The sequence below is a fragment of the Prionailurus viverrinus genome, chromosome B3, assembly GCF_022837055.1.
Source record: "Prionailurus viverrinus isolate Anna chromosome B3, UM_Priviv_1.0, whole genome shotgun sequence".
In the NCBI taxonomy this organism is placed as follows: domain Eukaryota; kingdom Metazoa; phylum Chordata; class Mammalia; order Carnivora; family Felidae; genus Prionailurus; species Prionailurus viverrinus.
In genome coordinates this window covers 55,441,298-55,455,272 of record NC_062566.1, presented here as the reverse complement: position 1 = coordinate 55,455,272, position 13,975 = coordinate 55,441,298, and the positions used below count along the sequence as shown (strand labels likewise).

At 43.5% G+C, this 13,975-nt stretch overlaps 1 protein-coding gene across 7 annotated transcripts; it reads right to left on the bottom strand.

Annotated features, from left to right (window-relative positions):
* Positions 1-1,637: 1,637 nt before the first annotated feature.
* Positions 1,638-13,973, bottom strand: ZSCAN29 (zinc finger and SCAN domain containing 29). 7 transcript variants are annotated; one of them, XM_047861214.1, is made up of 6 exons: positions 13,872-13,973; positions 12,279-12,710; positions 11,589-11,793; positions 9,077-9,772; positions 6,483-6,953; positions 1,638-4,265 (listed from the first exon to the last, which is right to left on the bottom strand). In XM_047861214.1, the coding sequence occupies exons 2-6, from the start codon at positions 12,594-12,596 to the stop codon at positions 3,397-3,399; spliced, it is 2,559 nt and encodes an 852-aa protein (XP_047717170.1). In that variant the 5' UTR covers positions 12,597-12,710; positions 13,872-13,973; the 3' UTR covers positions 1,638-3,396. The 7 variants fall into 7 exon arrangements, with proteins under 7 accessions (XP_047717170.1, XP_047717166.1, XP_047717167.1 ...); XM_047861210.1 differs by lacking the exon at positions 13,872-13,973 and adding an exon at positions 13,023-13,783; XM_047861211.1 differs by lacking the exon at positions 13,872-13,973 and adding an exon at positions 13,056-13,783.
* Positions 13,974-13,975: the final 2 nt, after the last annotated feature.

The following is a 13,975-nucleotide window of genomic DNA, read 5'->3' as shown; positions in this document are numbered from 1 at the left end:
CGTCGGGCTCTGTGCTGACAGCTCGGAGCCTGGAGCCTGCTTGAGATTCTGTCTCCCTCTCTCTGCTCGTGCTCTGTCTCTATCTCTCTGTCAAAAATAAATAAACATTTTTTAAAAATTTAAAAAAAAATTATGTTTATTTTTGAGAGAGAGGGAGAGCATGAGAGGGAGAGCATTTTTATGTTTATTTTTGAGAGAGAGAGAGGGAGAGAGGGAGAAAGAGAGAGAGTGAAAGAGAGAATCTGTGCTGTCAGCACAGAGCCCAGGGGCTCGAACTCACAAACCATGAGATCATGACCTGAGCCAAAACCACATGTCCAGCCCACTGAGACACCCAGGTGCCCCCCCCCCCGCCTTTTTTTTTAAAAGAGTTTATTTTTAAGCAATCTCTACACCCAATATGGGGCTCGAACTCACGACCCCAAGATCGAGTCACATGCTCTACTGACTGAGCCAGCCAAGTGCCCCTCTCTTATTGTCCCTTTCCTAATTGGTTCTCTACAGAGTTGATAAGACTCAGCCTCCCTACTCTGATTATAGTAAAAGAGAAATGGCAATACAGAGAAAACCTATGTTATTAAGTTCTGTGGCACTGGCCATAGCAAGCAATCAAAGGAAGAATGACAGGTGCCTGGCTGGCTCAGTCATTAGAGCATACAAATCTTGATCTTGGGGTCATGAATTTGAGCCCCACGTTGGGGGTAGAGTTTATTTTTTAAAAAAATTATTCCATGGGAAAAATGAAGAAAAAGAAATAACAGCACTAGGGAAACAACTGAGGAGGATAGGACTATCTAGCTCCTGCTAATACATTCTTGCTTCCTTTGTACACATGCCGCTCCGTCTCCACAAAGGTTTTCTTATGAGTATTAAAAGGGCAGGTAGGCTGGGTGGCTCAGTAGGTTAGGCGTCCGACTTCAGCTCAGGTCATGATCTCACAGTTCATGAGTTTGGGCCCCACGTCGGGTTCTGTGGTGACAGCTCAGAGCCTGGAGCCTGCTTCAGATTCTGTGTCCCCCTCTCTCACTGCTCCAACCCCACTCATGCTCTGTCTCTTGCTCTCTCAAAAATAAACGTAAAAAAATGAAAAAAAAAAAAATAAAAGGGCAGGTTAGGGTGCACAGATCCTCTTGCTCCACCTACAGTAGTCTTGGTTTCTCTCTTAGAATGTGTAGACTATTATTTCTTGCTTCTTGCCTCAGGAGTGGCAGATTGGGTAGCAGAAAATGGTTTGTAAGCTAGTTGGAGATGAAATAGGCATTTCCCAGTAAGAGTTTGCCTTTGCCCTATTCCTTTTGTACATTCTCTTCATCTGTAGGTTGGAGGGATGGTCCTGGGTGTTTTAAAATAAGATTTACTCTCCATGCCCAGTTATGACATAGGCCCTAATGGACTGTCCCAATGAATAGAGATACAGATACCAACGAATGATTTTTATTCTAATTTCTCTTTTACCACTTCCTAATTTGTTTCTCAGTCTAGAACATAAAGATTCAAACAGGCATATTTCTAGTATGCCCACATAGGGAGCTTTAAAAAAGCAGGTAAAAATGTATCTTTTCCTCGCAGCAGCAACTTAATAACTTGCACATGTACATTTGGGGGGGGGGGGGGAAACACCAGAAAGAAACACTGGGTACTTTATAGACATAATTTTTTATTAACATGGTATCCCTGAGAGGCAGATTAAGGTGTAAACGTTATTCTGATTTACAGAAAGGGAGATGGATACAAACAGGTTGACTTACACACAAGACATCTGGAACCAGAATTCTTATCTGCTGATACACCAACCGATGCTTTTTACACACAACTACACATAAATATACTAAAGACAGTAATCTCTCATTTTCAGAAACATTCTAGCACACTTACTGAACCATCTCAGATCCTGAGGCACTGCTTTAGACTGGTGTTTCTTCTATCATAATACCTTGTTCCCCAATTTTCCCATTTCTCACCCACTCAGAACTCAGTTTTGTGATTTATTTTGGAAAGTTTATCCCACTCTAATTTACTAGTAACCCTCCTTCCTTTAAACACTTGCTGTTTCATGAAGCCTTCCTGAATAAAGAGAAAAAAATACCTCCCAGATTTTTCTTATAGAAAACTATAATGCATTAGATCTTAACATTTATGCATAATGTTACTATATTTCTAGATTTCTCTAAAACTGTTGCAGCTCTACATGTGCATTTATTGTTTGTCCATGTCACTGTCATCTGTTTTAGACTGTAAGGACAAGGACAGAGTCTGTTTACCTTGTGCTCTACTATGAATATATGGGCAATTAATTCAATACTATTTGGTTATACATAGATCAGAATTATACTTGTGTTTGAGAGCTTCTAAAAATAGGTGTGTACAGTTGAGTGTGTGTGTGTGCATGTGTGCAAGTATTGGCAACTCCAGTGACCAAAAATAATCTGTCCTCCCTGCCATTAGGCTAGAGTTGTTGGCACAAAGTGGTCTGTTTCCTAATCCATGGGAACATGGCAGTGGCTTCTGCTCAGTGCAGATTAGTATTAAGTGCCCATGGGGTACATAACACTAAACTAGGTGGCTGGAGTGTGTGGAACACAGCCAATTCCCTACTGGCAGCTTTAACTGCTTTCTCTCTCAACATATCCAGCTGGCTTGCTCTTTGCACGTCTGGACAAGAGATAGATGAAATTCAGATGAGATGGAAGAAGAAAAAAAGATCAAACTAGATGCTCTAAATATTACTCTATTCGAGAACATCTAAGACTTGGAAGAAAGTAAGAAATTCAGGGTTCATAACTCAGTATTTATACAAGGTTTACAATGTTTCCCCATATAGACACCTAGGCTTTTGACAAATTCTTTAATAGGTCAGAGTCAAGGTGGGCATTAAACTCTCGTGTAAGGTAAATGAAGTGTGCATGACAAATGTCATTCTGAGCACAGGCTTATGTGAACACGAAGAGCCATTCTTATTTGCATTTCCTTTACTATATAAAGAGCTAGACCCACTCAATTAGAAAAGTCTCACAACTTCTCCCTGAAATGGTGCTGTGATAATTTTTTCCAGTTGAAATACAGCTGAATAACAGGATGAATAAATAAGGGTATATATCAAAACTATAGGATCTACTGCCTAGTCCTGTCTATTAAGGGAACAACATAGGCACTGAGAGGTAAAGGTGTCATCTGTCATTTCAAATACAGGCAAGGAGAGGGACTGAAATCATCCTCTCATTCTTAAGATGACTGCCTTGGGATTCATAGATCCAGGAAAAACATAGGAACAAAGGGTGGGGTAAATCCTAGAGTATTTCCTAAGCTAGCTGGGCAGAGAATAGGAGATGGATCTCACTATTGGCAGACTTTTTCCAACCATTTTGATATATTTCTTTTCTTTAAATTCTCAGGAGCTTACTTAGGTGCCGACTGTGACAGAAGTTTTTCTCGTGTATGGATTTCTCGGTGCTTATTAAGAGCAGAGCTTTTACTAAAGCACTTGCCACAATCACGACACCCATAGGGCTTCTCTCCTGTGTGGGTTCTATGATGTGCACGTAAGTCAGAACTCTTACTGAAACTCTTTCCACAGTCAGGACACACATGGGGTCTCTCTCCTGTATGTATCCTCCGATGTGCACTGAAATGAGAACTGTTGTTGAAGCTTTTTCCACACTCTTCACATTGATAGGGCTTTTCTCCTGTGTGGGTTCGCTGGTGAATAATAAGGCTCGAGCTCTGATTGAAGCGTTTCCCACACTCACCACATTGATACGGTTTCTCTCCTGTGTGGATTCTCCTATGGGTGATGAAATTTGAACTGTCACGGAAACTTTTCCCACAGTCAAGACATTTATAAGGTTTCTCTCCAGTGTGGATTCTCCGGTGTCTAATGAGGCGTGCACTCCTACTGAAGCTTTTCCCACAGTCAGCACATTTATATGGATTTTCCACTTGATGGGATATCTGATGCATGAGTTGGGAGTTCGGACCAAAGCTTTTGCCGTATCTGAGATATTTATAGGGTCTCTCTCCCAAATAAGGTTTCTGATGATTTAGAACTTTACCTAAACTCCTTTCTGGGAGTGTTGATTTTCCTCTTCTCTCCCCTGGGGTCTTTTCCCACTGTCGTTCTGATCTACATTCAGTGTCACTGCCTTTACCCTGATTAAGATGCCAGGGAACTTTCCTTTCTGACCTTGCAAGTAATGTCCTATGTAGTTGTACTTCCTCAGAAATATCTCGTTTTACATTCTCTTCGTTATCAAATCCAGCCTCAAAACCTGATATGAAAATAGAATTTTAGAAGTTATCCATTTCTTCAATATTATGTGCCAGGGTTTAGGCAAGTATCACATTAGATTATTAAAGGTAAAAATTAGGAAGGACTAGATCCCAAATGACTACTATCAATTAAAATTCCAATTTTTTACTCCTCTAGTTAGTAACCTATCACATGCTTCTCATCTACTACAGGGACTGATTAATATATTCTTTTAACTCTCCCTGGATACCCACGATCTTCAGAAAATCCTCTCGGTATAACAAGTAAAACTTACCAGCTTTAAGATATGTCCATAAATGCCCAGGAAAACCCTGAGAAACACCTATATCCAAAAGAGCTACATGAGTCCCCTTCCCCTCAAATTCCTTTATGTTGAAATAAAAAGAGTAGAAAAATATTTGGTGTCTTTCAAAGAACAGAAGGCTTTCTGAGAGAGAAATTTTGCTAGAAAGTATCTCCCTAAAACATTCTCTTTTCCCATGGAAAAATAATCATGTAATGTTCCAAAAGCACTACTCTAATGTCCAAGCTAAGCTTTTAATACATTTTTTAAATTTTTTAAAATTTTTTTAATGTTTATTTTTGAGAGAGAGAGAGCACAAGTGAGATAGGGGCAGAGACAGAGGGAAACACAGAATCCAAAGCAGGCTCCGGGCTCTGTGCTGACAGCTCAGAGGGGCTCAAACTCAATGAGCTGTGAGATCATGACCTGAGCCAAAGTTGGATGCTTAACTGACTGAGCCACTCAGACACCCCTTTAATATTCTTCTAAGAACCAAACACCAGGCTTCCCAGGCCCAGGTTATGTGAATTTGTAGATACTTGCAGATTTTCAGTTTGTGAATGGACTTTGAATTTTCAGATGTTTCAGATAAATTCTGGATCCCAAATTCTCTGAGCTAAATCTGAGAGCAAAGAAATATTGAGTGTCAGCCTGCTTATGTACCCCTGAAAGACAGTATTTCTACCCAGGAGCCCAGTCTTATGAGATGCCCCATGAGATAGAGATTTGTTAGATTCAGTTTAATCTCAAAACCTTAAATATGTGAGTATGCACTGTGAGCCTCCAAGGAGAGTAAGCGAGCATTTCCTAAACATAGAAGGCATTTTTTGGTGGAACATACTAATATCCCCATGGACATAATGCTCCACAGAACACCCTTGAGGAATGCAGATCTAAAGAACTTTTGGAAAAGAAAATTATTACTTATTAAATACTTACTATGTGCCTAAGCACTGTGCTAGGTGCTTCACCATAGTACCTCGTTTATGTCAATCTTAATAAGGTAGGTCTTAATATATAAGCAAACTTATAGGGTTAAATAACTTGCTCTGAGTCACTCGGCTGACTAATGGACATGAGAATTCAGGTTCACGTACATGTATGACTCCAAAATCAGAATTATTCTTCCCACAAGGAGGGAAGCCATAGTGAAATATTTCTTTTTCTGACACAGCAGTTAAGATTCAAAGGGTCAATTCTCTCAGGAATCATAGACTTTTGCCCAGCTGTATCTGAAGAAAGAGGTTATCAGGTTTTCATATGTGTGAATAAAGCAGATATATAACTGGTAATACATAGCGGAACTAGAAGAAAAAGCATTAATAAGAATGAACTTTAAAATCAACTTCATCGCACTATGAGTATACAGCATGCTATTTGGGAGATGTTAGCTTTCATATGCCCTGCTAGGTAAACTGTCTAACAGCTCAGATGTAGACAGCAAATTTATAAAGTCTGCAGCAATCAGATTGATGCTGTAGTATGAGAAGGCAAGTCAGGTGAATCATTTATATACCCTCTGAGCTGTTTTAATACGAAGGAAACATGGAGAAGAGATAAAGTGGTCACAAGAAGAATTCATGAGAGCTGGGTATAGAGGCCAGTCTTCTGGTTTTCAGTTTGTGGATTTTTCTCCTAAATCCCACTGCCTCCCCTTTGCTACTTAAATCTTAAGAAGTAAAAGGATTGGGGCACCTGGGTGGCTCAGTCGGTTGGGTGTCCAACTTGAGCTCAGGTCATGATCTCATGGTTTGTGAGTTTGAGCCCCACGTCAGGCTCTGCTGACAGCTCAGAGCCTGGAGCCTGCTTCAAATTCTGTGTCTCCCTCTCTGCCCCTACCCCACTCACGCTCTGTCTCTGTCTCTCTCAAAAATAAATGAACACTAAAAAAAAAAAAAAAATTAAAAGAAAAAAAAAGTAAAAGGATCTTACCACTGGGACTCTGGAATAAGACTGGAGCACGGGTCATGACAACCTCTAAGGGTACCTCAGTATCCTCTTCATCATCCTCAGAATCTTCTTCTATGGTCTCCTCTGCCACCTCAGCTTGCTTCTCAGCTTCAGTCTCATTGACCTCCTGGATGGGGCAAGAGGCTGTCTCCTCTTCCTGGCCATCACTGGATGGGGCAACAACCCTGGCACTCACCAAAGCATCCATTTCTTCAAAGAATGGACAGGTCTCTGGTGCTTGGCCATTCTTGACTTTCCGATAGCTGGTTTGTAGGCTTTTAAACTTGGTCCGACACTGCTCTGGTGTCCTAAGGAATCCATATTCCCATAACCGCTCAGCCACTGCTCCATACAACTGGCTGTTGCGGTGACAGTTCTGGAGGGCTTCGTAGAACTGAGTCTCACTAAGAATTGCAAGGTAAGTCTTCGTCTCTTCATAACCCCAGTGTACACCTGCCACCAGAAAAGAAATTTCAGCACCACTTAATGCAGGGCTTTATAGCCTTAATTCCTCAGCCCTATCAAGTGCACGATGAAAAATCACCTAAGCTTGGACTTCTAGGTGAAAAAATAAAAACACTTCATGTTTCCCAAGTCTATACAAACTCATTATAGAATGTTTTGCTTCTCTATATTGTATAGCAATTTCATAGGGACCTTTATTCCTACATTCTGTTTAGCCATTAAAAAAGGAGGATGCCTGGGTGGCTCAGTCAGTTAAGCACCCGACTACAGTTCAGGTCATGATCTTACGGTTTGTGAGCTTGAGCCCTGCTTCCTACTTTGCACTGTCAGCATGGGATTCTCTCTCTCGCGCGCGCGCGCGCTACATACACTGACTAAAGAGTACAGGATGTCTTTCCCCATTCTTCTAGTATGGGGATTCTCTGGAATTTTGATTCTAACTAGAAAATAACTGGTCAAAGGAATAAGACCCAGTCAATCACTGTCATGAGTCATCCCTAACTTCTAAGATCATTCTTTTTCCACCAGCTCTACTTCCTTATGAATTAAGTTTTCCAAAGAATGACTCAAGACCCCAAAGAACAGTCTCTTTCACACTTGCCTAATCCCTATTAGGACCCTTCTTCATTTGCCACGGTCTCAAAAACGCAACCCCAGTAACAGCAAAGACCTGAAGGGTACAAGAGAAGACCTGATGGTAATGCACCTTATTATCCTTAAGACTGAAGGACTGGTTGGAAGCCAGAAAGAAGGAAGCAGCGCAGACAGCATCTCCTGTCCTGAACATTTACTAGTGCTGCAGCACCCCCCCCCCCCCCCGCCCCCGCCGCCTTGGGCTAATATTACTTCAGTATGATTACAGACTCTGCTCCCTGAAGGTCCCCATGGTAGAGGGAAAGGAGATTCACAGAGTCTTCCTCCCACTGGCCAGCCAACTGGAGAGGACATTGCTTCCATTATCCTCTGCTTACTGCAGGTAAAGGAGTGGAGGAAAGAATTGAAAAACAGAAAAAGCAGTGGAAAAAGATGAAAAGAACAAAGATAATGAAAATAGCAGCTAGCACATGTGCCACATCTGTGGTTTACCTGCACTTACTCCAGTGACAAAAAGAATGAAAGATTTTGAGAAAGGAAAAAGTGGAAGATAGGAAGACAAGAAGAGTAGAACACAAAGTAACAACACATATAGTAAAAAAATGAAAGGAAAAAAATCACTTCACAGTGAAACTGCAATTTTACAGATGTAGTCCTGCTGCCATGCCCCATTTTACATGTGAGGAAACAAACTTTGAAATGGTCAGATAACTAAGGTCGCCTAGGTGATGAGTGGTCAAGATTAGAAACAAGGCCTCCTGACTCATATTTCGGTGCTCTTTCCATAACAACATAGTTATACAACTTATATCAACAGTAATAAATAACACTTAAAAACAGTTCCATAGGCAAATAATATTTCAACAAAGTGTTAAAACAAGATTTCTTACTATGTGTGTTGCAAATTTCATAGAGGAGTCTTAGAAAACGTTTCTAACTTCAGGCAGTCCTTCTCTAGGCTAGGCTATGTAGAAAGGAACACATAATAAATTGACATTGAGAAGTGGGGAAATAAAAGATAAAACACCAGTTTGTGTAAGGTGCTCAGTAAATATTCTCCTTAAAGCTAATATAGTTCTGGGTTTTTCTCAGCAGTAAATGATTTTATAATCAGGAAAAAAAATACATTTTAATAAGGAAATGGAAGAAATGATACTTTTTTTTTTTTTTTAAAGTAGGCTCCATGCCCAACGTGGGGCTTGAACTCATGACCCCAAGATGAAGAGTCCACATGTGCCACTGACTGAGCCAGCCAGGGGCCCCAGGAATGATATTCTTTTTAAGAGCTCTCTAGAATTTTCTAAGTGTACTTCTTTAAAATATCTAAAATTATTCCCTACTTACTATTATCTAATTTTCCCACAAAAGAGAATGGAATACAGATAGAACTGAGAAGGTACCTCTTTGTTCTGTTTAAGTGACAAAGCCGACAGGTGACATTAAACTTGCTGACTGCACATTCAGTCCCATAACTCCTCAGATGTAACCACAGAACCCCCAAAAGGAAAACTTCTTACCACTTGGGCTTCGAAAAAGAACAGGTGCAGTCAAGTTGTCGGGGTCTTGGGGGGTGGCTTCCTGGACCATTTCATCACTGTCAGACTCTTCAGCCATGACCTCTTCTGCTCCCTCATGCTGCCAACCCCCCTGCCCTGGCTCCTCAGTCTCAGCATCACTGCCCACCAGGCCAGAGTAACAGGCTCTCTCTTCCAAGCCATTACTGGGCAAGGCAATAACCTGGGCACTCATCAGGGCTTCCATCTCTTCAAAGAAGGGGCAGGTCTCAGGTGGGTGACCACTCTTGACTTTCCTATAACTCTTCTGGAGACCTTTGAACTTGGTCCGACATTGTTCGAGGGTCCGAAGGAAGCCAAACTCCCGGAGCCGCTCAGCCACAGCTCCATACACTTGGCTGTTTCGGTGACAGTTTCGGAGAGCCTCATAAAACTCAGTCTGACTGAGAATTGCAAGAAGAGTTCTGGTCTCTTCATAGCCCCAGTGCACACCTGCTACCTTCTCATCCTCAAAGCCCCAGTGATCCTGTTCCACCCAGGTCCTTCTCTCTCTCTTGGATGATAACAGATCAGCATGCATTTGTCTATCTCCTGTGTGACTGCCTCTTGAGAGTTCCTTCTCCTTGGAGCCCAGAGCAGGGACCAATGGCTCTCCTTGCTCCAATCTGGAGACCACACCGGATTTAGGAAATGGAAATCCTGCTTGCAGGGAAGCAAACAAAGGATATCATAATTTGGATTGATCATAAAAACACCTCTGAGTTCAGATCTGCCTTTTTTTTTTTTTAATCCAAGAGGCTTTTATAAAGAAAGTGTCTAAGGAAGTGTTTTCAGAAAGTTCAGTGGGTTGGAGAAAGTACACAAAACCTCAAATAATGAGAATATTTTCCAGTGCAGGGTGACAAGAGAGGAAAAGGTTCTGTTTGCGTGTTCAGAGCAAACAGTTATGCTCCATGTTGCTCCCTAGCCTTCCTCACCACTTGGCACTGCTGGGAACAGGCACCTCCTGTCTCCTGTAAGTTCTCTGCTTGGGGCTAGAAAACTAAACTCAAGAGTGATTTCAAGAGAGAGAGGAGCAGGCGTGGGGGGGGGGGGGTGCGGGCGGGACTTCAACTCATCCATTTCCTTCACACTATCACCAAGTTCTAAAAGTTTTTCACTTTAGTATGTCCTCTGTTCTTCCGGCCACCATCCAAATCTAGACTCCTTATCCTCTCACACCCAGATAACTGCAACAGTCACTGTCCTGCCTGACTCCAGGTTCTTGCTTCCTCAGTTCAAACACTATACTGTTGAACCTTAACCTGAATGCCTACCACGCACTATCCATTCATATCAGACTCCCCTCCAGAATGCAGCATACATTTATTCATCACTTTGTGCCTTTCCTTTAAGTCCCTCCTATCCAAATGGAACCCATTCTATGAGAAGCTATATTTGCCAAAGCCCCCCATGAGCCTTCCCTACTGCCCTCCCTCATCGCCCACTCTGCCAAACCCCTACTATACTCACACAACTTGAGTAACAAGTCATTGTTTGGCATGGTTTCAATACAGTTAAGTTGAACAAATATTTGCTTTCAATCACACCATAAGCTCTTTGAGAATAGGCACCTTTGCTTATTGCAGAGTACCTTGCAAGGCATCAGAATACATGTAGGTGTTCAATAACTGATTAATTCTGCAAGTCTCTATGTAGAATTGCATCTGAATTACTAAACAGGCCCTTACAAACTGCTGAGAAGGCTAGCATCTTGGACGATAAGATCAGAATTCAAAACAACCTCAAGTTAAATGATTAAAAAAACAAAAAACAAAAAAATAGAGTTCAACCAAGTACAAAGAAGAAAAACGAGTTCTACAAAATCAGGTACAACAATAAGCACTAGCCACAAAGACAATGGGAAAGCTGTAAGAGTCCTGGGAGTTACCAAGTAAACAATGATCACCAAATAATTAGTTGAGCTATACTGAAAGAGAACATAGTGAAATTCAAAAGTAAAATTCCTATTCTGCCTGTACCTACCAGGCCCCTCCCTGGAATAATATAATTTAGTTCTCCACAATTAACATAATATTTGGAAGACTTAAAGGTTCCAAGGGAGAATAACAAAAACTTAGTAAGTTTAAAGAACGGCACTTCTGGGGAAGAGCTTAAGGAAATAAAATACAGTTTAATTTGGAGAAGGAAAATGACTGAAAGGAGGCTGTGCCTTCAAGTATAGAAAAGAATTTTTATCTAGAAAATACTGACCTAGTATCATCATTGCCAAGAGGAAATAAAATAGTTCCAATTCTGAAAAAAATTGGGGAGCCATCCTCTGGCAGACTCGTCAAGAAGAAATATGAGAATACTATAACAGAGGGCTAAACTACATACCTTCAGGAGGTCTCCAACAACTGCATACTCTACAATTTCAACTCAATTCCTAAAATCCCTTTCCCACTCACTATTCCCAACCCTACTTCCCAATTTAGAATGGCATCCTATCCTCCCATATGAATCTACTCCTCACCGCTCCTTTGAAAAGGTCTGAGCTTCTCCTTTGGATTCATCTGCTCCTGTGGTCTCAGGTCTGGGCTTCTTGCCCTCTCTTTCTTGGTTACACCCCTGGGCTGGGGTTCCACTGACTCCTGCCGAACACTTAATAACTCTCGTGATGATTTCAGGGGTGTCATCTTCTCCAAGCGCACTTCCTGCCCCTTCACAGAGACTGTGACCTAGAAACAACCCCCATTAATTGTCACTGCAAGGTTATAATGAGGGGCACTCCCAGAGGAGATTATTTAATACCCCAAAAGAGCTCATCCTCTTGGGACATGGCTAGGGTTGGGGGGAAGGGGAGAGGGTTTAACAGTGAACAAGGGTCTTTCTTACTCCATGAGCTTAGAGCAGCTGGAACTCCAGAAGGAAAAGATCAAATTAGTAAACCCAACTACAAGCTAAAAAATACTTCCCCTTTCTTCCCTCGTAAGGAAAAACACCATTAAACCATGAATAACTCATTGTGACAGGGCAGCAAAAGTACACCCAGGTAGCATCTCCAGACAAGCTCTATCTGAAAAAGTTACCTGTTCCAGGACCAGAAGAATGAGCATCACCAAAGGAGATTGTGCCCCTCTTTAAACCTGCCTATATCTTAATTGGGCCCTTTATCCTTGCCCCTTCCCAGTCACACACTTTAGAATTCCCCCTCCCTTCTCACCGAACTTCCAGGTCTTCCAGGCTCTCTTTCTAAATCTTCCACCAGAGCCACTGCCTCCTCTCCACTTTCTGGACATTGCTCCTGTACCCAATCCTGGATCTCCCCAGGTAAGATGGTCAGGAACTGCTCTAGCACCAACAATTCTACAATCTGCTCCTTGGTGCGCACCTCCGGCCTTAGCCAACGACAGCAAAGTTCCCAGAGTTGGCTGAAAGCCTCCCGGGGCCCAGCTACCTCCTGGTAGTGAAATCTCCTGAAGCGCTGTCGGAAGGTCTCAGAGTTAGGGCCATTCCCTCTCAGAGTGGGTTTGGCCATCATTCACAGCAGAAAGCAGCTCCTCTCCACTTAAGGGTTCGAGGGCTTACACCTATTTTCCCATGTCCTTGGAGAATCACCTGCAGATGAGTCTCTCACTGTAAGAAGAGTTTCTTCCTAGGGTAGAGAGAGATGGCACTATCAGAAGAAATACACTCATAGGTCTAAAGTCTTGCCAAGAGCTGGCCTGCTTTCCCATATACTCCACATGGCCATCTGAGGTAGCACCAACTTCAGGATAGCAAGCCAAAACTGAACATGAAGGAAAGAGACCTTTCAAAGGCTGCATTTCTGGGTGACTTCCACAGCAGCCCCGGGAAGCAGCAGAGAATAAAGTACTGTCTGCTCTTCTTCCACCTCCCCCCAAATCTGATCCCATTTAGCTCCCCTGACCAATGTTGCAAACTGAGTTTGAACCATATGGGAAACCTGGAGCTTGAGAAGGATCTAAAGGCAAGTCACCATCCTGCTGAAGGCAACAAAAAGCCTCTGTCCAGCGGGTCGCAGCTGATCTCTCCCAGTACCTCTGCAAGTCCTTCCAGAGGCCCTTTACATCCTCCCCGCCCCCTCAGACTCCACAACTACCAGTTCCCACCCGGGACAAAAATCAAGTACTGAATACTGGTCTTTGTTTTCCCTCACAGCAGAAGTAAACGATCAGCAACTGTTCGGGAATTATTGACGGGAAACCTCGCGCATTGGGAGGACTGGTTTTGGTTCCTGAAGAAGGGCCGGTGGGCGTAGGGAGTCACACACAGTTGGTGGAGAGAGGGAGTCCGAGAGGGCAGTAGTAATGGGTCTTCTGATGACGAGTTCGGTTGCTGGCCAGGGGCTCGGAGGGCTGCGAGGTTCGCGGGAGTGGGGCTCAGCTCAAAGAGCGGCGGGTGCGGGATTCCGGCCTCTTTGTCTTCGCTCTCTCCGGCCAGGTCACTCTCAGAGCTGTCGTACAGTCCCTCCAGAGGCCTCCGACCAGGCCAAGGCGCCCTGAGAGCACCCTCCGACTACCCGTGGGGGCGTCTCCCTCTCGGGGCTGACCCTCAACCCACTTGCATTTCTGCCCCCGGGCCTGCCTCACCCTCTTAGGGTCGGGCCCCAACCCGGCTCTGCAGCCTCCCAGTCCAGCTCTCAAACCGGAAGTCCGAACGGGCGCCTCGGGCGCCTCGGGCGCATGCGCAAGGGCAGCTACGGAGACTCCTCCAGCAGAGCCCCTGCAGCAGCGAGCGAGCGAGCCCAGCTGAGCGCGGCACACTTCCGGGACGCGGCGCGCCTATCCCGTACCCTTTCCCTTCCACTCTTCCCGCAGTTGTCCTGCCACTTGGGATTCAGGACGAACAGCCTATCCCAGGGGCCTGGGCGCTTGCACAGAACGCAGCATTCGCCTC